Below are 26,359 nucleotides of genomic sequence, written 5' to 3'. Positions count from 1 at the left end.
CTCTGCACCATGAGTGAGAGTAAAGAAGAGGATAATGAGTTTATATAGCACCTCTACCAAGTGCAGCTTTAATGACAAAGATGGAAAATTCTTAAATCAAATAATGTTCTCTGCGCATTTTTTTCTCCCGTCCTTTTTATTGTTGTACAAATGAGTATATCTGCCGGCTCAAACTTAGACATATGAGAGTTCAAGAAATATAACTAATTAAGATGGAAAAATTATTAATTGAATTGGAGTAATATGACATTTAGTTAGATAAATACATAAATTTGAGTTGTATAAACAATTATCGAGTTTTTTAGACGTAATAAATTAGGTTGAATAAATTTAACTCAATTACTTCTTACCAATTGAAGTAATTCATTTAAGTTGGCAAAATTGGATAAGTTACATATAAATGTGCGTCACAAGGAAAATAGAAACAAGATCAGAAACTCGTGCGTTTACTTTGTCTTTTCTTCTACTACAAGCAGAAACTCTTTCTTTTGATGATGCAGCCGTGTTTCTTTTTTGATGGACTTATAATCTTCATACTCCGTCATTAAAACCTCAGACTCCGTCTCACTGAAGTGTAGCTCTCACTTTTTTTTTTTTTTCTCCACGCGTTTCCATGGTGACTCCAGAAATCGGCGATCCATTGAGAATGTCTTTATGTACTTGACATGCACGTGCATTAACCCAGGGTTACCAAGTGGAGCGTAATTACGTCAACTCATATCCGGTCTTTTGGAACTGACATACCCAGAGTAAGCAAGTTCAGGCGGATTTCAGCCAGAGTTCAGGCTTAAAGTCAGGGGAGTTTAAACATGCTTCCTGGAACACCTCCCTGGACTTAACTTCCCATCAGGCTTTCTGATGTTTCCAGTTGAGTTGGATGATTGTGGAGACAAAGTTGCTTCGGGTCACCACGTCTGAGGCCACAATGTTGAAGGGGGTCTTGGCGGACTGCTGCTGCACCCACAGCAGTAGCTGTGGCAGACCCCTGCGGACGACGTTGGGGAAGTTGTCACAGATCCGAAGGACGTACTTGAGAATCCTCCGATCAACTGGAAGGGTCAGGTTTAAGCCGCAAACAAAGAAACCTGTGGGACATAACGAAGGATCTGTAAGAACCTAACATCTGAACATTTGACACGTTAGTAGGTGTTTGTTTACATTTTCATGAGTAAAATAAAGTCTAGAGACCACAGAGCTCCACTTGTTTAGGACAGACATAAACAGATGAAGTTCCACCATCAGAGCAAACTTACAGTTGGAAGGCTTTCCTGTCTCCAGAACGTGACTTAGTGTTGACACAACCATTGCCCGGTCCATACTGTCAGCATAATAATACTTTATTTTGGTCCACAAAGCGGTCTGCTGATACGCTGGATGATCGTAAGAGACAATGACGTTCCTGCCGTGGTCCCAACAGGTCTTCAGGGTGGGTTTATCCTGTCAGGATGAAGCAGGATTCAGGTCAACAGCTGTTTCTACGCTGGACTCCTAACAGGTCAGAACAGCTTCAGCGAAAAGCCGTTACCGTCTTGGGGACCAGTTTGGCTCCAAACAGAGTCTTTATGAAGTGGATGAGATGGTTGTGCAGTGAAGCTGCAAACTTGTCAAAACCTTTGAAGTGGGACAAAGACAGAATGAGGACCTCTTTCCGGTGCTTCTCTGCCCATTCATTTATGTCCCTGAAAACAGTCTGACAGTAGACGGGTCATTAGCAGAGGAGATCACATATTTACCGTTTTAGGACTCTCTTTGTTCTGTCATGCAGTAGCCTCAGTCACAATTTCAAACAAACGACCTTCAACTCTTTAGCTTTAGCTTGATGTTTGGTTTTGTACATTGATGCCGACAGTAGAACAGTAAATCCTGGGTTAGGTAATGTCTTCACTTCACCACAGCTTTGCTTCCACTTCTGAGAAAAAGTGTCAGTTATTATCTAGTGTCTGTGGTTGCAACAAAACCACAGAGAAAACTGATGAGTTCCTTTAAGTACGGTACTCTATCTCAGCTTTGGTTCTCCCACATTTTCAACAAAGTGGAGAAAAGTGAGCAGCACTTTTCTTTTGATGAAGAATGAACTCAAAAGCATTCATCAGGTTTGGAAGGAGAACTTTGAAGAACTGATGAATGAGGAACATGTTCGAAAACACAGAGGAGAAGAGGTGGGTGTTGTGGAGAAGGAAGCAGAAAAGATCAGATCAGTGAGGAAGAAGAGGATGGAGAGTGGAAAGGCAGTTAGTCGTGATATCATACCTGTGGAGGTATGCAAGAGTTCAGGAGAGTTTCTGGCAGAATGAGAAGATGACAGGAACCTGCGAGGAGCAAATCCAGAGTGATGAAGGTCTGGGCTTACCTCCACGTCGGTCCGTGTGTACAGCCCGTGGTAAAAGTAGAGCCTGTTGGGGTCGGTGTCTTTTGGCTTGCGAGCAATCCTCAGGTCAAAGTATCGAACTCCTGCATCCAGCTGCTCCTTGATGTTCACCTCCTGCAGTAAACCAAACTTCTCTGGGTCTTTCGTCTGTTTCCATAAAAATGCATTCCAGCTTCGCTTACCTGAGTGGTTCCCCATCTGTGCACCAGCTTCCTCACACAGCAGAAGCGGCTAAACCTTCTCAGCTGATCTGGCTCAGCTATGGACGAGTTGACATCCAAGTCAAAGCTCATGGAATCATGGCTTCCTGGAAAAGAGGCGGGAATGAGTATCTGCAGCTCCCGACAGCACCGCCTTTACCCAGCAGGCCGGCTTAGAACGGGTTAGAGAAGAAAAAGATTTGGAGCCGCCATCCAAAAGGAGGCAGGATCAGTGCACACTCCATACAGAAGACCCAACTCAGACACGGATTCAAAATGACACATGATGACCGGAAACTGGATTGCAAAGACTGGAGGTTCTAATGTGACCATGGTCAGATCCATTCAGATGAAACCTTCTGTCATGTGAGTCTGCAGGTCTGCTAGTCATCCGCTGAGTGAAAGTCTGCACCGTTATCAGCTGTCAGGGATTTTGTGGTTCTTTTCCTATTTGGATCGTTTTAAAACCTGTACTTCCTGTTTTTTCATTGTGACGGTTTCTAACAAATGTTTTTGTCCCAACGAGTTTTCCAAAGATTTTCTAATCTTGTTTTTCTGCTTCTCCAAACGTGTCTTCTCTGCTGGATGGATCATCTGTCTTCATCATGTCCTCTTGCTGTTGTGCTAACAACTCCTTTGTTTTCTGATAAAAAGGACTCTGTTCTCCTCTACTTCCTGGTCTCTGCAGAACCAAACCCCTTCCTTCTGTGGGGGAACAGATGTTCCAGAGGTTCTGTGTTTCCTCATCTGGTTAGCTGCAGCTTGTTTACAACCCAAATCTGGTTCTGATGGAGGTTTTCTGTCATCTTCTCCTCAAAGGGATTTTTCCTCGTCACAGCTCATTACAGGGATTAAAAACCCTTTGGTAATCTGATGTCACACAAAGAAAACAATCTGGAGTCCTGCATCATCAGAGTCTGAACCCCCAGAGCTCCATGTGATGCTTTCTAAAACGCTTTCAGAGCAGCTCAGTTTCAATTACTGCTTAAAAGTCAAATGAACAGAGGAAAAGGGAATTGATTTTTCCTTCTCTTACCTGGTATAGCCAGATTAAAAAGAGGAACCGTGTAGAGATTAGGTGGTAGTTTTGACATCCAGTCCCTGTTTTCCTTCCCTTTTACCTTCATCCTTTCTTCACACCCTTCAGAGGCCGTTCCAGAGGATCTCCGTCTGCAGATGAAATGAAAATATGACTCTGTCGTACCTGCAGCCGACAGTTTTCCTAACTGTTGAGTCCTTCAGGTCAGAAAAGGAAGGGAAGTTAGCGGTAGAATGCAGCATTGGCGCCTGCTGACATTTACTGTTCAACCCCGTCCAACACGCAGAACAAGTTAGTCCGCTGCTGTCCCTCTGGTTCTCAGTAGAAAATCCAGATTCAGACTTGCTCCTCCAGGATGTTTGATCAAGGAGATAAAAAGGGACGTTCCTCACATCTGCTGCTAGACAAAAACCTACGGACGGCCTGAACGTAGCGCCAGAGGTTGAAAAACAGGATCAACGAGCAGGAAGGGTTTGTACCTTCAACCTGTAAATAACAAGGTTCAAAAAATGCTACAGAGTGCCGCCCATTTGTTTCAAAAGCGTCTTTGAATCCAAATCTATTCCAGAAAATAAAGAAGGAACACCTGTCAGCTCACCTGGAGGACACCAAGAGTCAAAGGTCAAACATGACGCTGTTAAGGAGAAAAAAACATTTGTTCTGTTGAGGCTTTAAAAGCTTTACCCAGGGAAGAATTTTTGATTAGCTGCAGCTGTAATCCAGTTTCCAATGATGTTAGTTTGGGGGAATAATTACAGGATGTCATCTGGACTTGTTTTTTTTTGAAGTTGAAGACGTTTCACCTCTTATCCAAGAGGCTTAGTCAACTCTGAAATAGCTGGTAAAATAGCTGGTTTAAATGTGCTCATGGGGGAGGAGTCAGACCTGACGACACTTAGTTCTTATTAGACTGCTAGAAGTTTGAAGCTGGGGAACGTATGGAGCCTCGGGGTTCTGTCCTCTATTCGTCCTCATTTATGTATCATTCAGTTCTCCGGGCCTCTGTTTGGTGCAGTGCGATTCATGTATTCATGTTCACTCCCCTCTGGGGATTCCAGATTCCAGTTGGCTCGTCTCTGCTCCTGCTCCTACACCTGCCTCCGACTCGTCTGGCGCCCCCAGCCGTCCTCCAACTTCATCTGGATGAAGCTCGTCTGCTGGACTTTATATATGTAGTTGTAGATTTAGATAAGTTAATTCTTCTCTAAGAGTTCTGGTAAATCACCTGTGCGTCTTGGGGGAGGATCCCCCCTTCATGTGGACACCCCTGAGGTTTCTGCTTTTTTTCTGGTTTTTTAGTTTTTTTCTTACGGACAAGGAGGGTCTAAGGGCAGGAATGTCAGTTTAGTTTAGTTTAGTTTAGTTTAGTTTAGTTTAGTTTAGTTTAGTTTAGTTTAGTTTAGTTTAGTTTAGTTTAGTTTAGTTTAGTTCAGCAATCAGCTTTTACATTTTAGAACTGATTTCCTGTTCTTCAATTACAGTATGAAGCCCATAGAGCAGGGGTCTCAAACTCGCGGCCCGCGGGCAAATTTGCGGTCCCCAAGATGATACTTTGGGAGCACATCCTCTCTGACGTCTCCACCTTCAATTTCAATAAGTCCAAGTTCAGTCCAGATTTACAGACAATCCTCATTAATCACACTGAGGGTCTCAGCTGTTTGGGAGGAAGTGCTGCCAAGTGTCCATCAGTAAGAAGAAGACGAACCATTATGTTCAGAAGAACCATTGATGAAGGTTACAGATCATTGAAGGTTATAACTATTAAACACAGATTTGTGTTTAATAGTTATAATTCAACAGTGTTAACTGAATTCTGTTAATAAGGATGTTTAAATCAGAAAACAGCAGATATAGAAGATTAAATAAACAGAAATGTATTACTGATTTATTTACTTATTGATTTTTTTTGTTTACGTATTTTATTTGAATGAGAGTTTTATGAATACATTTTGTACAGAAAACAGTTATATAGTATAGTACATGTTCCATAAAAATTTATTGTCTCTCAGACAATCACAAGTTGTGTGCGTGTGTGTGTGCGTTGAAGTTGCTGCCCTCCCTCAGCTAGACCCTGTTTTCAGTGGCCCCCAGGTAAATTGAGTTTGAGACCCCTGCAATAGAAAAATTTATGTTGTATTGTTGTCCTATATAAATAAAATGGAATGGAATTGAAGAACAAAGCTCTGCTCTCTGAATATGAAAAGTGTTTGAACTGGAAGAATGCCTCCACACCCAAAGACACACCCACAAACCCAGACACACCCACGGACAAAGACACACCCACGGACGAAGACACACCTACAAACCCAGAGACACACCCACGGACAAAGACACACCCACGGACAAAGACACACCCACGGACAAAGACACACCCACGGACGAAGACACACCTACAAACCCAGAGACACACCCACACCCAAAGACACACCCACACCCAAAGACACACCCACAAACCCAGACACACCCACGGACAAAGACACACCCACAAACCCAGACACACCCACGGACAAAGACACACCCACGGACGAAGACACACCTACAAACCCAGAGACACACCCACACCCAAAGACACACCCACAAACCCAGACACACCCACGGACAAAGACGCACCCACGGACGAAGACACACCTACAAACCCAGAGACACACCCACGGACAAAGACACACCCACAAACCCAGACACACCCACGGACAAAGACACACCCACGGACGAAGACACACCTACAAACCCAGAGACACACCCACGGACAAAGACACACCCACGGACGAAGACACACCTACAAACCCAGAGACACACCCACACCCAAAGACACACCCACACCCAAAGACACACCCACAAACCCAGACACACCCACGGACAAAGACACACCCACAAACCCAGACACACCCACGGACAAAGACACACCCACGGACGAAGACACACCTACAAACCCAGAGACACACCCACACCCAAAGACACACCCACAAACCCAGACACACCCACGGACAAAGACACACCCACGGACGAAGACACACCTACAAACCCAGAGACACACCCACGGACAAAGACACACCCACAAACCCAGACACACCCACGGACAAAGACACACCCACGGACGAAGACACACCTACAAACCCAGAGACACACCCACAAACCCAGACACACCCACGGACAAAGACACACCCACGGACAAAGACACACCTACAAACCCAGAGACACACCCACACCCAAAGACACACCCACAAACCCAGACACACCCACGGACAAAGACACACCCACAAACCCAGACACACCCACGGACAAAGACACACCCACGGACGAAGACACACCTACAAACCCAGAGACACACCCACACCCAAAGACACACCCACAAACCCAGACACACCCACGGACAAAGACACACCCACGGACGAAGACACACCTACAAACCCAGACACACCCACGGACTAAGGCTACGTTCACACTGCAGGCTGAAACGACCCAATTCCGATTTTTTTGCCCCTATGCGACCCAATTCCGATCTTTTCATGACAGTCTGAATGACACAGATCCGATCTTTTCAATTGCGACCGCCGTCTGACCGGCCAGGCGACTTGATTCCGAACCGTACGTCATCGACACGCAACAAACGTCATCATTTTGCGTTGAAGTAGGCGGGAACGAGAACGTTAACATCAACCACGGTGGATGATGCTGCTGAGACCAGTCAGTGGAAGGGAAGCAGGTCACATATTGGATTAATATTTGGGGTGATCGCTCTTTTCAGGCCAAACTCCAGGGCTCTTATTGCAACTGGGCGGTTTTTGAAAAAAATTCCAGATAAATGGCAGAGCGTGGTGTTGAACCTTTACCGCTATAACTTTTTTTTCTTTCTCCCCTTTGACCGTGCTCAAGCGCGGGGGACCCGAGGCGATCCTTCTCCTCCTCCCTGTTCTGATCCTTAGATTCTCCAGAACGGGTTAATAAAGAGTCCATAGCATTTATTCTGGGGGAAACCTTCTTTTATTACCGTCCTCCGTAACACACAACATGAATGCGCGCCCACACTGCCCCCCCCCCCCCTATTCTCTATCGCGGCACGCGCTTGCACACACACACACACACACACACACGCGGGGGCGTGGCCCCAACACAAACACATTCCTCTTCCACTACAGTGGGTACAGACGATCCCGACTCCATTGCCTTCTTAAAATGAGAAGATTGTAATTGTGCTGCTCCTTCGTGAAAATAAATTTAATATTACAAAAAGAGCTCCGCTTTTGACAACACTGTTGTTGACATCCATTGTTAACGTTGGCTCCGCAAACAACAAGTGACATCGTTCACTGTTGTTCACTGTATTCTTCTGGCTTCTGCGCATGCGGGTCTCGTTTGGGTCGTGTCACGGTCACACTGGAGATCACAAAAGTTTGGATTTACTTGGAAATGTGAACAGTCTAGCAAACAAATCAGATTTTTTCAAAAAATCCGAATTGAGCATTAAGCCCTGCAGTGTGAACGTAGCCAAAGACACACCCACAAACCCAGACACACCCACGGACAAAGACACACCTACAAACCCAGAGACACACCCACACCCAAAGACACACCTACAAACCCAGACACACCCACGGACAAAGACACACCCACAAACCCAGACACACCCAAAGACACACCTACAAACCCAGACACACCCACAAACCCAGACACACCCATGGACAAAGACACACCTACAAACCCAGAGACACACCCACACCCAAAGACACACCCACAAACCCAGACACACCGACGGACATAGACACACCTACAAACCCAGAGACACAGACAAAGACACACCCACAAACCCAAACACACCCACAGACAAAGACACACCCACAAACCCAGACACACCCACGGACAAAGACACACCCACGGACGAAGACACACCTACAAACCCAGAGACACACCCACAAACTCAGACACACCCACAGACAAAGACACACCTACAAACCCAGAGACACACCCACACCCAAAGACACACCCACAAACCCAAACACACCCACGGACAAAGACACACCTACAAACCCAGACACACCCCCGGACAAAGACACACCTACAACCCCGGACACACCCACGGACAGAGACACACCTACAAACCCAGAGACACACCTACAAACCCAGAGACACACCCACAAACCCAGACACACCCACGGACAAAGACACACCTACAAACCCAGAGACACACCCACACCCAAAGACACACCCACAAACCCAGACACACCAACGGACAAAGACACACTTACAAACCCAGACACACCCACGGACAAAGACACACCTACAGACAAAGACACACCCACAAACCCAGACACACCCACACCCAAAGACAAACCCACAAACCCAGACACACCCAAACCCAAAGACACACCCACAAACCCAGACAAACCCAAACCCAAAGACAAACCCACAAACCCAGACACACCCAAACCCAAAGACACACCCACAAACCCAGACAAACCCACAGACACACCCACAAACCCAGACACACCTACAGAACAAGGTCACACCTACAACCCCAGACACACCCACAGACAAAGACACACCTACAAACCCAGACACACCCACAGACAAAGACACACCCACAAACCCAGACAGAACCCACAGATACAATAAAACCTCTACAACCAGCAAGAGGAACTGAGATAAAAAGAAAAAGCGGGAACCTTAGTCACTGGTAGAAGAGACCTTCACGGAGAAGCAGAATTTTTCACATGAACAGCTGAATGTTAATATTTGACTCTGCAGCTTTATAAATGGAACTCCATTTGGTTTTTATTGCTACATAGTTATTTATCACTTTAAGCCGTGACTTCTGGTCCCCAGCCCGGATAAAATCCAGGGTTGAGTCAGGAGGGGCGCCTCTGCTGAACCACCAAACCGCTGTGCCCTAAGGTGAACAACAAAACATGAAACTGCAAATTAATTTATTATGATGATAAATGAGGAATCTGGAGCAACAAGGGGGGGGGGGGTTGCCCCAGGCCAGTCACAACCTCAGAAATGCTCCTGCATCCTTCAACTCTACTTTATGTCCATATTATTCTGTCTTTTGACATTTTTGTTCATTTTCCTGGCAAATGTGAAAATGTTGAGTGTGAATCTTTGGCTTAGGGTGAATAAAGTTTTATGTTTTTTTAAACCCTTCAACTCTCGCGAGAGTTTCTCTTGTGTGTCGTTTTGGATCAGTGTGAGTGTTCTGTGAGGTTTGAGGAACCATCTGCAGATTTAACATCACAGCAGCTTCTCTTCCTGATCCACGTCCGCGGCGGGGCACGCGCAATGCGCGTTCGTGACGACAGTTTGTTGTTTTGTTAAGGGCAGGGGCGGAGCCACGGTGAAAACACGGAAGAAGACGCGGGGCAGCTGAACTCACTCAGCAGGTAAACCGCGAACAGACGTCCTTCAAGATTCCTAAACGTTTCTCCATGAACCGGACTGCAGGTGAGGCGTTCACGTGTCCGCTGATGGCTTGGAAAAACGGCGTTTAACGTCCCGCCGGGCCTGGGTTTGTCCTGTTCGTTCTGCGCCTGCGCACTGCTGTTGTGAAGAAGAGCTCCAGGCTGCAGAATCTTGGAACCTCAAAGATGTGATGTTCTCCTGCAGGAAGGCACTGGTCCCTGAAGAACCTGCAGAACCTCGACAGATCTCACCTGGTTTCAGGAATGACAACAGTTTGGTGAGTGGAACCGGCTGCTGATGTTCTCCCGCTGGCGTTCTCCCCCTGGCGTCCCCCCCCCCTGACGTTCTCCTCCTGCAGAGCTCCTGACTCTAACCCTCTTCCAGCAGGTTCTATGATCCAGCTGAGGACCCGTGAGGAGGAAGAGGGCTGCTGGGAAATCTGCGAGCTCAGACGGGCGGCGCTCCAAAACGATGCCAGGCTCCTGGACGAGATGCTCTGCCAGGACGTCTACAGGAAGGTCCTGAACTGCAGAGGCGGCTGGGGCGTGGCGGGCACGCCGCTGCACGCCGCCGTGTCCAGAGGTCACCTGGGCTGTCTGCAGGTTCTGCTAGGCCACGGTGCGCTGGTGGACTGCGTGGACGTGAAGGCGCAGACGCCTCTGTTCGCCGCCGTCAGAGGGAAATACCTGGACTGCGTCTTGACGCTCCTGGGAGCAGGCGCCGACCCCAACGGGAACCCGTCCAACAGCGGCTCCCCGGTCCTCAGCGCCGCGCGGGAGGGGGACGTGGAGATCCTGAGGCAGCTGCTGATCCACGGCGCCGAGGTGAACTCGCGCTCCAAAGTCTTACTCTGGACCTGCAGCGCCAGGGTGTCCAGCGGGCCGCTGTACCTGGCCGCCGTGTACGGACACATGGACTGCTTCAAGCTGCTGCTGCAGTTCGGCGCAGACCCCGACTACAACTGCGCAGACGTGAAGCTGAGGAGCTCGGACAAGCAGCCCAAAACCGTGCTGGAGATGTGTCTGCGGCACGGCTGCGGCGTGGAGTACGTGCAGCTGCTCATCGACTTTGGCGCCAACGTCTACCTCCCCACGCTCATCATCGAGAAGTCCACCAAGCAGAACGAAGCCGTGGAGCTGCTGCTGCAGGAGCGAGGTGGGAACCCCTGCTGTTCCTGAAGCCTCAGCCTGGTTCTGGTTCTGGAAAGATCTGCTTTTCCTGAAGCCTCAGCCTGGTTCTGGTTCTGGAAAGATCTGCTGTGCCTGAAGCCTCAGCCTGGTTCTGGTTCTGGAAAGATCTGCTGTGCCTGAAGCCTCAGCCTGGTTCTGGTTCTCCAAACTGAGGATGGAACTTTAGAAGTTTGTGAACCTCAGAAGAAGTTGGTCTCATTTCACCAATAACGGATCTGAAGATGCTGAAGGCAGTGGTTCTGTTTTTATCAGAATCTTCTCTGTCTTCAGTCCAAACGACCAGAACCACAGATCTTCTAGAAGACGGGGGCCTGACCCCTCACCTGTCCTGTGTCTGCTGTACTGACAGAATCTCTCTTTCGTCCTCAGGAACTCCGAAGGCTCTGGCGTCCCAGTGCCGCCTGGCTGTGCGACGGTACCTGAAGAAGATCAACCGGATCCAGAGCATCCGGCTGCTGCAGATGCCCACCAGCCTGCTGAACTTCCTGCAGCACGAGGCTGAGCTGTAGATGAGGATCCGCCGCAGACTTCCTGTTCCTCTGAAAACGTTTCCTGTCTGTGTTCAGATTCTACAATGGATTAAAGGAGTTGAAACTGTGGCTGTAATCTGCTGTAATCTGTGACACCAAACATCTTCAACATGAACCTCAGTCTCTGCTCACCACCACATCTGGACCAGGGGGCGGCCCCCCCAGCAGACGGCGCTGTGATCTCCAGCTCAGAGTCCAGCTGCTCCCATCACCAGAACCTCCTCCATCCATCACTTGACTGACTGTCACAGCCTTCTCCTCCATGATCTCCTCCTGCTCCTCCTCCAGCAACCCAATGACTGACAGGGATGAAGGAGATCCAGAAGATGGATGGATGAAAGTCGTTCTCAAGAGAAAGGCGCCTTCAAAAGAGATGTATGGAGATCAGATCATGTCTGTCTTTATTGTCATGAGGTTCCAAATGTCCTCAAATTAAAGTAAACATGAACAAATGTAAACATGTTTGTTGTGTTCATACAGAGATTTAGTAAAAATGTTTATCACAGATAAAAAAAGAGTTACTAAGAGAGACTAAGTCAGTAGGGAGGTAACAAAAGATTGAAGTTAAACGAATCATTAAATAAAAGAACATAGATACACTTACCTACATATATACACATATATATATACACATAGATAAATATACACACTTGCATACACACTTGTCAGTGTTCAGATTCGACAATGGATTAAAGGAGTGGAAACTGTGGCTGTAATCTGTTCTAATCTGTGACCCCAAAATAACTCGACAAGAGAAGCTCAACTTCTTGAAGCACTTCCATACATTCCATATATGTGTGTGGGTGTAAAAAAAAAAAAAAAACTTGCCCCTCTCACCCTCCACGGGTGGTTTCTCTTCCAAGCTGGGGTCCTCTACCAGAGGCCTGGGAGCTTGAGGGTCCTGCAGTATCTTAGCTGTTCCTGTTCTTTTCTGGACTGAGAGGTCTGAGGTCTTTCCAGGTATCTGTTGTAGCCACTCCTCCAGCTTGGGGGTTACTGCCCCGAGTGCTCCAATTACCACAGGCACCACTGTCACCTTCACTTTCCTTGTTTCTCCAGTTCTTCTCTGAGTCCCTGGTATTTCTCCAGTTTCTCATGTTCCTTCTTCCTGATGTTCCCATCGCTTGGCACTGCCACATCCACCACAACGGCTTTCCTCTGTTCTTTATCCACCACTACAATGACTGGTTGGTTCTCCATTACCATCCTGTCAGTCTGGATATGGAAGTCCCACAGGATCTTTGCCCTCTCATTCTCTACCACCTTCGGAGGTGTTTCCCATTTTGACCTTGGGGTTTCCAGTTCATATTCTGCACACATGTTCCTGTATATTATTCCAGCCACTTGATTGTGGCGCTCCATGTAAGCTTTACCTGCCAGCATCTTACACCCTGCAGTTATGTGCTGGATTGTTTCAGGCGCCTCTTTGCACAGCCTACACCTTGGGTCTTGTCTGGTGTGGTAGATCTACACCTTGGGTTTTGTCTGGTGTGGTAGATCTGATTCTCTATGGCTCTGGTGCTCAGGGCTTGTTCCTGAGCTGCCAGGATGAGAACATCAGTGGGGACAGAGCATCACCTTGGTATATCCCACATTTGATGGACACTTGTGCAAGTGGCTTCCCATTGGCTTCAAGGGTGGTTTTCCACAGCTTCATTGAGTTTCCTATGAAGGCTCTTAGAGTCCTGTTGATGTTGTACAGCTCCAAGCATTCAGTGATCCATGTGTGTGGCATTGAGTCATAGGCCTCCTTGTATTTATTTATTTACACACACACACACACACACACACTTACATACACACCTGTGTTCAGATTCTACAATGGATTAAAGGAGTGGAATCTGTGGTTGTAATCTGCTGTAATCTGTTCTAATCTGTGACACCAAAATAACTCGACCACAAAGGCTCGACTTCTGGGAGCAAACGGTCGTAGCTGCTGCATCTCCTGCTACTCTGGGACTTTTCCAAAGATGGGGGACACCGTGTCTTTGCCTGCAGAGCAGCGGCAGCAGGAACTGAACCTCTACGCCGATGCACTCTTTACTTCAGCCGAATGGAAAGGCTTTGACATCGACCAGTAAGTTCAACCGGTCCAAAGACCCCTCCGGTTCTGTTGTTGTGGATTTGAAGGTGTGAATTTCCCGCAGGTCTCTGCAGAAATTCTCAGGGTTGGATGCAACAGCGCAGCTGGACGCCTACAGAGACTACATCATCCAGGGACAAGACCTGATCTACGTTGCAAAAGCCGTGGAGAAGCTGGGGTCTACTCTGGGCGGACTCTCCCCCATCGCTAATGCCGTGGGGCCACTGGCGCTCTGCATTTCTATGTTACTGGAGATCGTTGGCATTTCCATGGGCAAGAACGCCATGGGCACGGTTCAAATGCTGCGGCGGGTGTTTGCAGAGGAGAAGGCCAGTGAGGTGAGGAGATCAGCAGGACGGAGACAACCAAGAAAGACGGAAATGTTCAGAAAAGTTCTGAAACTTCACCCTCAAACTCTCATTTGGTGTCTTCAGGTACGAGATTTGATGGACGAGTACCTGAAACGTCTGCAGATCAACCTGAGGAACCCAGAGCTTCAGCTGGCCGACACCCGCCGCCTGGAGGCAGAACTGAGCACCCAGCTGACACGGTTGCAGGTGCAAATCCATAAAACTGAACTTAGAGCTGAAGTCCCTCAGGAAAGAAAGACAGATGATCGGATGACAAACCAAATCAGTTTTCACTTTCATTGCCTTTTTATTTCCAAGAGTGAGGAAGTTTACTCCATCATAAATCGACTTTGATCAAGCCAACATGTGAAGATGACAGGTTACTAAACACCTCTTACTAAACAGGTGTCGTTCCTGCAGTCTCTTCAGGTGAGACTTGTGTGTTCTTTGCTTCAGAACTCCATGGTGGTTGACGGACACATGAGCACTCGCTTCCTGAAGCAGTGGGTGAACGGAGCCGCCTTCCACACACAGATGCTGATCCACGAGGCTCGTCTGGAAGGGTCGGCAGGGGTCAAGGCCACTCATGCAGCCGCCGTTTACCATCAACAAATGAACTTCCTGTTGGAGAAATACAAGGCCTACCTGCAGACGGTGGTCACGGTCCACGGTGACAGGGGCCCTTCTGGGTACTATGTCGTTCGGCAAACGGACAGTGTATGTGCAGTAGATTACGGAGAAGGTCCACATGGAAAAAGACAAGTCGGGTTTTTCAATGCTAAAGAGAAGTACTGCTTTGAAACCCCTGAGTTCATAGAAACGCTGTTTCAAAGACGAAAGATCGCTTGGGCTAAAACGTACTTCTCTGACCTGCGAGCAAATATTCCATCTCTGGTCCAACTACGAAAGAACTTTGTCATCAAAACTTGAGGTAGACAAGAGTTTCAACAAACAACTTCAAAATAAAAATGAAAAGAAATAAACAATTTCAAGACAAACTTTTATTGGGTTCTTAGAAAAGCACAGGTTTCAACATTTGGCTGTTGAAAGTTAATAAGAGATGTTTAGCTAGGTCTGTAGGCGGCAAGAAATGATTGGGTGTTGATGAAAGTTCAAGATCAGTAAAAATAAAAATGTGTTTTTTGTCCGTCCCTTTTATTCCCTTAAAAACAATGATTTCAAGTATTCTACAGTCATGAAACTGTCGGCAGAAGGTCACCACCCGTCCAGAAACGTGGCGTGAACGTGAAAACGCCTTGCTGGACCCACAACCTTCAAGTAGCTTCAGTTTCTGTTAATCACTCAACAGTCGTCTCATTTGGTTCACTCTTAAAAGACGCTGAAAGATTGGCCGTCGTCATGGCAACGTCAGCCCAGTCCCACATCGAGTGACATCATGACGATGAAGCCCAGGATGGCGGTCCAGGACGCCAGCCGCCCGTTTCCACTGGCAAATAAAAACAAAGGAAGGCTGAAATCATCCCCCTCTTCCATCTAAAACCCTCAATGTTCACTTTGCTGACGTTTTTGCATTTGTGAGGTTTCTGATGCTTTTTCTGGTTTTACTTTCTGACTGATGGTTTCTTCCTGTGGATCCGGCGTCTGCAGGATCTACAGGAATCATCATGTCCCCCAGCGGTCTGACCAAACGGTCTTCATGCTTTCATGATGTGATGTAGGATGATGGACCTTCTGGTCAAACGGAAATGAAATAAATAAATTATGATGATGATGATGAATGGGACTTTTGTTTCACTCAAACGTTCAGCAGTTTGATCTCTTTTACCCCCCTTCCCCTGAAAGACGCCCATTTATCGGACTCACCTGACTTGAGCCTCCGGTATGATGTCATCCACAACTACGTAGACCATGGCCCCAGCAGCGAACGCCAGCGCGTATGGCAGCAGAGGCTCTGCCAGGACCACGGCAAAGGCGCCCAGCAACCCAGCCACAGGTTCGACCATGCCGCTGAGCTGCCCGTACCTGCAGGGGGAGGGGCTAAAATGAGCTCGCGGTCGCCCTCTAGTGAAGAGAGGTGAGTGTGCATTTTCCCACCAAAAGGCCGTCCAGGTTGAAACCACGGAGCGGCAGGCTCACCGCTAGGACTTCTGGGAAATTCTGGATCCCGATGCCGATGGCCAAGTTCCTGAAACACAAAGGTCTGTTTCATCAACCCGGCCTGTTTCTGTTCAAAGGTACCAATTGTTTTTTAATTAACCTTTAATTAACCACTGAGATTCAGAAAACTCTTTTTCAAGAGAGTCCTGGCCGAGAGGCGACAAGAAAACACAGTAGAAAATAATCTCTCTCTCAACTTGGATTTCAATCATTTAGGAGGGAGTTCTGTAAGTTTCCAGTCTTTCTGTAGCATATTGCATGAGGAGGGGGCAACGAATGCAAAAGCCCTTTTACCATAGTCAGTGCAGACAAATGGATCTGACAGCAGTCATTGGACCGCAGTCCATATGAGTCCATTGTCCTCATTGTCTAATTCTGAAAGCCGTTTAAATGTTTTATGGATTTTGTACTGAGGGGTGGGGTTAGGGTCCGAAGATTTGATTTTCTTTATGTACTGAAAACGTTGAGTCTTTCTGAACAAACTGATCTTTGCAGCTCAGTAAAAACATTGTCATCATACTCTCACCACACGCTAGCAAACAAAAACTAGGGCGGGGTTGATAAAATTGATCAGTCGATATGAATCAATCCAAGCTTAACAGATCAAGAATCGATCCATAAAAGTAGAGAATTCCCATTCGACGTTTAATGCTAACGCTCTTTTCACCTAAACATCCATTGCTGACTAAATGAACAGCTTTATAGACTCACAGGCAGGAATTTTCCAAACTCTTAACCCTTGTGCTATCCTAGGCATTTTAACATTGGGAGTTGGGTCATCTAGACCCACTAGACAGTGCTCTGAACCTTTTTTCTTCAATGATTTGTGATCTTCACTGGTGTCCATGGATTACATGAAATCTTTCCACCTTTATCCACCTTTGTCATGGTAGGGAGAACACCTCAATGGAAGGGGGGGTAATCTAAGATAGCACAAGGGATAAGGAAATTTTTTTTTAAACACAGTTTTTTGCTCCAATCTGCTGGAATAACGTGTAATGCTATAGCATTACATATAGAAAAAGGATGACGTCATCGATGAAACAAAGACATCATCACAGACGGAACCGCTGCAGGAACGTCAGGTGGTTGTGGGTTTGGATTCCCTCCTCTGCTGCTACAGCCAATCCAGTTGACTGTTTTATGAGAACCTCTTCAGAGTGGAAGGATCCAACTGAGGTCAGTTGATGCCGAGCAGCACCCCGCTTCTGACGTCTTGTTGGTCTCATCTGTCACTTTCCACTCTCCACTTTGTGGAGCCAGATGTAAACGGTTGGAGGAGGAACTGAATTCATGTTTGTGTGTACGTGAACTCAGATCTGCATCTCACGCTAATCACGCTGACCTCCAGGTGGGAGCTCAGCTGCTGAGATGGTGGAGGACTAACTCCTCCTCCTTTCAGAGCTCCTCCTACAGCAGTCAGAGGTTTCTGTAACAGAAATGTGTCGCTAAAACATAAACTGTTCCTTCACAGCGGCTCTGGAATGGAAGCAGCCGCTGTCTGACAGGTTACGCAACACCTGAGCTCAGCTGAAGCAGATGAAACCTCATGAGGCCAAACCCAGAATAAAAATAAAACTCATAAAGCCAAACCCAGAAGCAGACAAAGCCTCATGAAGCCAAACCCAGAACCAGACAAAGCCTCATGAAGCCAAACCCAGAAGCAGACAAAGCCTCATGAAGCCAAACCCAGAACCAGACAAAGCCTCATGAAGCCAAACCCAGAACCAGACGAAGCCTCATGAAGCCAAAGCCAGAACCAGACAAAGCCTCATGAAGCCACACCCAGAACCATACGAAGCCCCATGAAGCCAAACCCAGAACCAGACGAAGCCCCATGAAGCCAAACCCAGAACCAGACGAAGCCTCATGAAGCCAAAGCCATAACCAGACAAAGCCTCATGAAGCCAAACTCAGAAGCAAACGAAGCCTCATGAAGCCAACCCCAGAACCAGATGAAGCCTCATGAAGCCAAAGCCAGAACCAGACATAGCCTCATGAAACCAAAGCCATACCCAGACGAAGCCTCATGAAGCCAAAGCCAGAACCAGACAAAGCCTCATGAAGCCACACCCAGAACCATACGAAGCCCCATGAAGCCAAACCCAGAACCAGACGAAGCCGCATGAAGCCACACCCAGAACCAGACGAAGCCGCATGAAGCCACACCCAGAACCAGACGAAGCCCCATGAAGCCAAACCCAGAACCAGACGAAGCCTCATGAAGCCAAAGCCATAACCAGACAAAGCCTCATGAAGCCAAACTCAGAAGCAAACGAAGCCTCATGAAGCCAACCCCAGAACCAGATGAAGCCTCATGAAGCCAAACCCAGAATAAAAATAAAACTCATAAATCCAAACCCAGAAGCAGACAAAGCCTCATGAAGCCACACCCAGAACCATACGAAGCCCCATGAAACCAAACCCAGAACCAGACGAAGCCGCATGAAGCCACACCCAGAACCAGACGAAGCCGCATGAAGCCACACCCAGAACCAGACGAAGCCCCATGAAGCCAAACCCAGAACCAGACGAAGCCTCATGAAGCCAAAGCCATAACCAGACAAAGCCTCATGAAGCCAAACTCAGAAGCAAACGAAGCCTCATGAAGCCAAACCCAGAACCAAACGAAGCCTCATGAAGCCAAACCCAGAATAAAAATAAAACTCATAAAGCCAAACCCAGAAGCAGACAAAGCCTCATGAAGCCAAACCCAGAACCAGACGAAGCCTCATGAAGCCAAAGCCAAAACCAGACGAAGCCTCATGAAACTAAAGCCAGAACCAGACGAAGCCTCATGAAGCCAAAGCCAAAACCAGACGAAGCCTCATGAAACCAAAGCCAAAACCAGACGAAGCCTCATGAAGCCAAAGTCAGAACCAGCTGAAGCCTCATGAAGCCAAAGCCAAAACCAGATGAATCCTCATGAAGCCAAAGCCAAAACCAGATGAAGCCTCATGAAACCAAAGCCAGAACCAGACGTAGCCTCATGAAACCAAAGCCAGAACCAGACGAAGCCTCATGAAGCCAAAGCCAGAACCAGACGAAGCCTCATGAAACCAAAGCCATAACCAGACGAAGCCTAATGAAGCCAAAGCCAGAACCAGACGAAGCCTCATGAAGCCAAACCCAGAACCAGACGAAGCCTCATGAAGCCAAAGCCAGAATAAAAATAAAACTCATAAAGCCAAACCCAGAAGCAGACAAAGCCTCATGAAGCCAAACCCAGAACCAGACGAAGCCTCATGAAGCCAAACCCAGAATAAAAATAAAACTCATAAAGCCAAACCCAGAAGCAGACAAAGCCTCATGAAGCCAAACCCAGAACCAGACGAAGCCTCATGAAGCCAAACCCAGAATAAAAATAAAACTCATAAAGCCAAACCCAGAAGCAGACAAAGCCTCATGAAGCCAAACCCAGAACCAGACGAAGCCTCATGAAGCCAAAGCCAAAACCAGACGAAGCCTCATGAAACTAAAGCCAGAACCAGACGAAGCCTCATGAAGCCAAAGCCAAAACCAGACGAAGCCTCATGAAACCAAAGCCAAAACCAGACGAAGCCTCATGAAGCCAAAGTCAGAACCAGCTGAAGCCTCATGAAGCCAAAGCCAAAACCAGATGAATCCTCATGAAACCAAAGCCAAAACCAGATGAAGCCTCATGAAACCAAAGCCAGAACCAGACGTAGCCTCATGAAACCAAAGCCAGAACCAGACGAAGCCTCATGAAGCCAAAGCCAGAACCAGACGAAGCCTCATGAAACCAAAGCCATAACCAGACGAAGCCTAATGAAGCCAAAGCCAGAACCAGACGAAGCCTCATGAAGCCAAACCCAGAACCAGACGAAGCCTCATGAAGCCAAAGCCAGAACCAGACGAAGCCTCATGAAACCAAAGCCAGAACCAGACGAAGCCTCATGAAGCCAAAGCCAAAACCAGACGAAGCCTCATGAAACCAAAGCCACAACCAGACGAAGCCTCATGAAACCAAAGCCACAACCAGACAAAGCCTCATGAAGCCAAAGCCAAAACCAGACGAGGCCTAATGAAGCCAAACCCAGAACCAGACGAAGCCTCATGGAGCCAAACCCAGAACCAGACGAAGCCTCATGAAGCCAAAGCCAAAACCAGACGAAGCCTCATGAAACCAAAGCCAGAACCAGACGAAGCCTCATGAAGCCAGAGCCAAAACCAGACGTAGCCTATTGAAACCAAAGCCAAAACCAGACGAAGCCTCATGAAGCCAGAGCCAAAACCAGACGAAGCCTAATGAAACCAAAGCCAGAACCAGACGAAGCCTCATGAAACCAAACCCAGAACCAGACGAAGCCTCATGAAGCCAGAGCCAAAACCAGACGAAGCCTAATGAAACCAAAGCCAGAACCAGACGAAGCCTCATGAAACCAAAGCCAGAACCAGACAAAGCCTCATGAAGCCAAAGCCAAAACCAGACGAGGCCTCATGAAACCAAAGCCAGAACCAGACGAAGCCTCATGAAGCCAAAGCCAGAACCAGAAGAAGCTTCATGAAGCTAAAACCCAGAACCAGACTAAGCCTCATGAAGCCAAAGCCAGAACCAGACGAAGCCTCATGAAGCCAAACCCAAAACCAGACGAGGCCTCATGAAGCCAAAGCCAGAACCAGACTAAACCTCATGAAGCCAAAGCCAGAACCAGAAGAAGCCTCATGAAGCCAAAGCCAGAACCAGACGAAGCCTCATGAAACCAAACCCAGAACCAGACGAAACCTCATGAAGCCAAAGCCAGAACCAGATGAAGCCTCATGAAGCCAAAGCCAGAACCAGACGAAGCTTCATGAAGCCAAAGCCAAAACCAGACAAAGCCTCATGAAACCAAAGCCAGAACCAGACGAAGCCTCATGAAGCAAAGCCAAAACCAGACGAAGCCTCATGAAACCAAAGCCAAAACTAGACGAAGCCTCACGAAGCCAGAGCCAAAACATGACGAAGCCTCATGAAACCAAAGCCAGAACCAGACAAAGCCTCATGAAGCCAAAGCCAAAACCAGACGAGGCCTCATGAAGCAAAAGCCAGAACCAGAAGAAGCCTCATGAAGCCAAACCCAGAACCTGTCATGGCTGACGAGACTGTGGCAGACCCAGGTGCTGAAACCCGGAAGGAATACTCGGCAGGCGAGGCGGATGAGTAGTAAAGGATTTAATGGAGGAATGACAGGGTTCCAAGAGAGGATGTTTTGTGGATGGTTGGAGGGTCTTGGCGGCGAACACCGTGTTTCCAGAAGGATGTCCAGAGGGGCGACGAGGAGGGACCAGAGCGAAGGAGAGTCGGAGTCCAGAACGTGACAGGCGTGATCGTGATCCTAGGCAGGCAGAGACAAGACAAGGTTAGGCGAGGCAGATATTACATGGACTAGAATAGCGAGCAAGGCCAGAGAGTGCACCGTGGAGTACAACGAACTAGCGTCGAGTACGGGTCCTGGTTCTCCTTAAGAGTCCCCCGGCTGATGAAGATGATGAAGCGCAGCTGGAGTCCTCAGGTGAACCTGATGAGGCGGGGCCAGCAGGGGGTACCATGACAGTACCCCCCCCCCCCCCCCCCCCCCCCCAACGACCGCCTCCAGGCGGGCCAGGACGCCGATCGGGGTGCACCCGAAAAAAGTCATCTATCACGGCGCGGTCCAGAACGAAGGAGCGAGGAATCCATGACCTCTCCTCCGGGCCGTACCCCTCCCAGTCAACGAGGTACTGGAACCCACGACCCCTGCGTCGGACGTCCAGAACGCGGCTGACAGCATAAACCGGGCCACCACCAATGACCCGGGCGGGAGGAGGGGGAGCGGACGGCGGGCAAAGAGGGCTTTGGCGGACAGGCTTGATTTGGGAGACGTGAAAAGATGGATGAATCTTGAGAGAAGCTGGTAGTTTCAGGCGGACACAGTTGGGATTGACTATCCGTTCAATGACGAACGGACCAATAAAACGAGGAGCCAATTTTCGGGACGTGGCCTGGAGGGGAATGTTTTTAGACGACAGCCATACCTGCTGTCCAGGTTCGTAAGGAGGGCTCTTAGTGCGGTGACGGTCAGCGAACTGGCGGTTACCTTCCTTAGTCCGAAGGAGAGCTGCCCGAGCCTGGCGCCAAACCTCCTGACAGCGCTGCAGATGGAGTTGGACAGAGGGCACCGCCAGATCGAGCTCCTGGGAAGGGAATAAGGGGGGAGAGTAACCCAACGATGCTTCGAATGGCGACATACCAGTGGCTGTGGATGGGTGGTTGCTATGGGCATATTCCACCCACACAAGGTAGTCAGACCAATCTTCCTGATTCTGTGCCGCAAAGCAGCGCAGGGCCGCCTCCAACTCCTGGTTTGCCCTTTCAGCTTGGCCGTTGGACTGCGGGTGGTAGCCAGAAGAAAGGCTGGTGGAGGTCCCAAGGGCGGAACAGAAAGCCTTCCACACCTGAGAGGTAAATTGCGGACCTCGGTCAGAAACAATGTCAGAGGGTATGCCATGGTGACGAAAAACGAGTTTGATAAGGGTGTCGGCAGTTTCAGAGGCAGTAGGTAATTGTGGCAACGGGATGAATTGAGCAGCCTTCGAAAAACGATCAATTACAGTCAGGATAACCGTGAATCCATGAGAGGGAGGCAGACCAGTCACGAAGTCCACCGCGATATGGGACCAAGGTCGACCAGGCGTGGATAGAGGGTGTAGATAGCCGGCAGGCGGGGAGTTGGAGGTTTTAGCCCTGGCACAGGTGGTACAGGCAGCGATATACTGACGCACATCCTCAGCCATGGTGGGCCAGTAAAACCGGCGTCTCAGCAGAATGAGTGTCCGACGGACTCCCCCATGGCAGGCGATTTTGGAACTGTGCCCCCACGTGATGACGTCAGATCTGAGTCTGTGGGGAACAAACAGGGTGCCAGGGGGACAGGTAACAGAGTCGGGTTTCTCACCTTGGCACTGTAGCAACCTGGTTTCCACGTCCCAAGTGAGGTTCCCCACGAAGAGAGAGTCGGGAAGGATAGGAGAAGTGCTATGATCGTCCGTAGTGTTGTACTTTCTAGACAGGGCGTCAGGCTTGCCGTTCTTGCTACCTGGGCGATAGGTGATAGTGAACTGGAACCTGTCGAAAAACAAGCACCAACGGGCCTGTCTAGAATTCAGCCTTTTCGCTGAGCGCAGATATGCCAGATTTTTGTGGTCTGTCCACACGATGAACGGTTGTTCAGCCCCCTCCAACCAATGTCTCCACTCTTCCAAAGCCAGCTTGATGGCAAGGAGCTCACGATTGCCGACATCATAATTTTTCTCTGTTGGACTGAGTTTTCTGGAAAAGAATGCACAGGGTTTGAGTTTACCCGAGGCAGATTCCCGCTGGAACAACACAGCCCCTACCCCTGAGTTAGAGGCGTCGACCTCCACGACGAATTGCTTGTGGATATCAGGCTGAATGAGAATGAGTGCAGTGGTGAATAGTTCCTTGAGCCTCCTGAAAGCAGCATCCGCCGCGGGGTTCCAAACATAGAGGACCTTGACTGAGGTGAGTTGGGTGAGTGGTGCTGCGATTCCGCTGTAGTTACGGATGAATCTCCGATAAAAGTTGGCGAAGCCCAGAAACTGTTGTAACTTTTTACGGGATTCCGGAATGCTCCAGTCAGAGACAGCTTGGAGTTTGGAAGGATCTGGCCTGATCTTGCCAGCCTCGAGAATGTACCCCAGGAAAGGAACTGAACTGGCATGAAATTCGCATTTTTCAGCTTTCACATAGAGTTTGTTTTCTAACAATCTTTCCAGGACAAGCTTGACGTGGTGACGGTGTTCTGTGGCGTTACTGGAGTAAACGAGTATGTCGTCTAAGTATACAAACACAAAGCGATTGAGGAAGTCGCGCAAAACGTCGTTTACCAGACGTTGGAAAACAGCTGGGGCGTTGGTGAGGCCGAAAGGCATGACGAGATATTCGTAATGCCTGAGGGGGGTATTAAAGGCCGTTTTCCATTCATCCCCCTCCCAGACTCTAACAAGGTGGTACGCGTTACGGAGGTCTAATTTAGTGAATAAGTTGGCTTCCTGAACGGAATCGAAGACAGAGTTAATGAGGGGGAGTGAGTACTTATCCTTAACCGTTATTTGATTGAGCTCTCGGTAATCAATACAAGGCCTGAGAGACTTATCTTTTTTTTCTACGAAGAAAAACCCTGCGCCGACAGGGGAGGTGGAGGGCCGAATGTGGCCGGGTGCTAGAGCTTCCTGAATGTAGCTTTCCATCGAGAGCTTCTCAGGACCGGATAGATTGAAAAGTCTCCCTTTAGGAAGGGAGGCACCATTGAGAAGCTCGATGGCGCAATCATAGGGCCTGTGAGGGGGTAGCGCAGAAGCTTTAGACTTACTAAATACTGTTTTGAGAGCGTGGTAACATGACGGCACCTTGGAAAGATCCACATCCTCTTTTTCAGGAGGGTTGGGAATGGCTGTAGTGGGAAGAGCAGAGTGTAGACAGTTTGCCATTCAATACGTACTCCAGTTAACGATCCGAGAATTAGACCAGTCTATTTGGGGATTGTGAAGGCGTAACCAGGAAAACCCCAAAATGACGGGCGTTTGAGGAGCGTTGGTGACGAAAAACTGGTGGTACTCACGATGGTTCCCGGAAGTAATGAGCTGAATGGGCTCGGTGCGCAATGTTATTTTGGATAGCAATTTTCCCCCTAAACCCGCAGCTTTTACGGGAGTATCCAACGGTTCTACCGGTAACCCAAGTTGTCGAACCAAACCTGAGTCAATGAGGCTATGTTCAGCACCAGAATCAATAAGGGCACTAAGTTCAAGAACTGGGTTAAGAAACTTGACAGGAGTAAAAAGAAAAGGTTTGGCATTTCTTTCCGATAAATCCCCTCGCGACCTGTCGCTTAGCGAGGGGTTCGGGAGTTTAACCGTTTTGGGCAGTGTGAGACAATATGAGCTGGGTCTCCACAATAAAAACACAATCCGTCCTTACGGCGCTTAAGTCTTTCTTCCGGGGAAAGCTGCGAGTGCCCAATTTGCATGGGTTCGTCGTCCGGAGTTATAGAGGCTTCGATAGGCGGTTGTTGGGAAAATTGGAGAGAGTGATGGGGAATCTCTGTGGCAGATCGGCGATTAGAATAACTCCGCTCATTTTGCCGTTCCTGGAGTTGTATGTCGGAACGGAGGGCGGCAGTTACAAGCTCCTCAAAGCTATCCACTTCAGGTTGCGTACATAAATGATCCTTTATCTTTTCGTTTAGTGATTGGTAGAAAATACCTTTGAGAGCGATGTCCGGCCAGCCCGATTCGACCGCTAGAATGCGGAAGTCTATGAGGTGTTCACTCACCGGTCGGTTACGCTGCTTGAGGCCGAGCAACCGCCGGGTAGCTTCTTCCTGCTTGCGTGGCTGATCAAACACTAGCCGGAACTCGCCGATAAAACGGTCATAGGGAAGATGTGAGAGTGGATTAGCGGCTAGAAAAGCCTGAGCCCACTGGAGTGCTTTGCCGCGGAGAGAATTAACTATCAGAGAAATTTTGCGATGATCAGACTGGTAGTACCTGGGGGATTGCTGGAATAACAGCTGGGACTGTAGCAGAAATCCGCCGCATGCCTCTACGTCGCCGTTGTATGGTTCCGGTTGCGCCCGGATGTTTTCCTCGAAGGAGGCGGAAGTGATGTTGGTGAGGTCACCAGAAGCGGGAGCTGCAGTGGCGGCGGAGCTAGCTGCTTGGTCAGCTAGGGTCCGCGTGAGATTATCCAACCGGCGAAATAATTCCTGTTGGGTGGCGGACATTTGAGCGATGGCCTCGGCTTGTCGGGAGAGCAACATACCTTGTTGGTTCAGGGCCAGGCGGAGACCGTCCGGGTCAGCTGGGTCGGGGATATAGCTAGTTCGTTCTGTCATGGCTGACCAGACTGTGGCAGACCCAGGTGCTGAAACCCGGAAGGAATACTCGGCAGGCGAGGCGGATGAGTAGTAAAGGATTTAATGGAGGAATGACAGGGTTCCAAGAGAGGATGTTTTGTGGATGGTTGGAGGGTCTTGGCGGCGAACACCGTGTTTCCAGAAGGATGTCCAGAGGGGCGACGA

The 26,359-nt window shown here is 48.7% G+C and overlaps 3 protein-coding genes across 10 annotated transcripts; 2 read left to right on the top strand and 1 right to left on the bottom strand.

The window, feature by feature from the left end:
• Positions 1–585: 585 nt before the first annotated feature.
• LOC144988024 (PI-PLC X domain-containing protein 1-like) lies at positions 586–3,829 on the bottom strand. Its single transcript, XM_078938072.1, has 6 exons — positions 3,605–3,829; positions 2,551–2,675; positions 2,351–2,482; positions 1,526–1,690; positions 1,254–1,437; positions 586–1,085 (listed from the first exon to the last, which is right to left on the bottom strand). Exons 1-6 carry the CDS (start codon positions 3,693–3,695, stop codon positions 847–849), a joined length of 936 nt encoding a protein of 311 aa, XP_078794198.1. The 5' UTR covers positions 3,696–3,829; the 3' UTR covers positions 586–846.
• A 5,920-nt stretch (positions 3,830–9,749) lies between these two features.
• LOC144988025 (ankyrin repeat and SOCS box protein 12-like) lies at positions 9,750–12,181 on the top strand. Of its 8 annotated transcripts, none has more exons than XM_078938075.1 (4): positions 9,750–9,984; positions 10,208–10,280; positions 10,391–11,158; positions 11,563–12,181. In XM_078938075.1, exons 3-4 carry the CDS (start codon positions 10,396–10,398, stop codon positions 11,700–11,702), a joined length of 903 nt encoding a protein of 300 aa, XP_078794201.1. In that variant the 5' UTR covers positions 9,750–9,984; positions 10,208–10,280; positions 10,391–10,395; the 3' UTR covers positions 11,703–12,181. The 8 variants fall into 8 exon arrangements, with proteins under 8 accessions (XP_078794201.1, XP_078794199.1, XP_078794203.1 ...); XM_078938073.1 differs by having other exon boundaries at positions 9,764–9,984; positions 10,388–11,158; XM_078938077.1 differs by having other exon boundaries at positions 9,904–10,045.
• A 1,423-nt stretch (positions 12,182–13,604) lies between these two features.
• Positions 13,605–15,895, top strand: LOC144988023 (uncharacterized). Its single transcript, XM_078938071.1, has 4 exons — positions 13,605–13,800; positions 13,871–14,144; positions 14,241–14,363; positions 14,613–15,895. The coding sequence occupies exons 1-4, from the start codon at positions 13,694–13,696 to the stop codon at positions 15,084–15,086; spliced, it is 978 nt and encodes a 325-aa protein (XP_078794197.1). The 5' UTR covers positions 13,605–13,693; the 3' UTR covers positions 15,087–15,895.
• Positions 15,896–26,359: the final 10,464 nt, after the last annotated feature.

The sequence above is a fragment of the Oryzias latipes genome, chromosome 19 (assembly GCF_053564925.1).
Source record: "Oryzias latipes strain Hd-rR chromosome 19, Olatipes_Hd-rR_3.1".
NCBI lineage: Eukaryota > Metazoa > Chordata > Actinopteri > Beloniformes > Adrianichthyidae > Oryzias > Oryzias latipes.
Note: the sequence above shows the minus strand (reverse complement) of the source record. Positions and strands in the feature narration are given on the sequence as shown.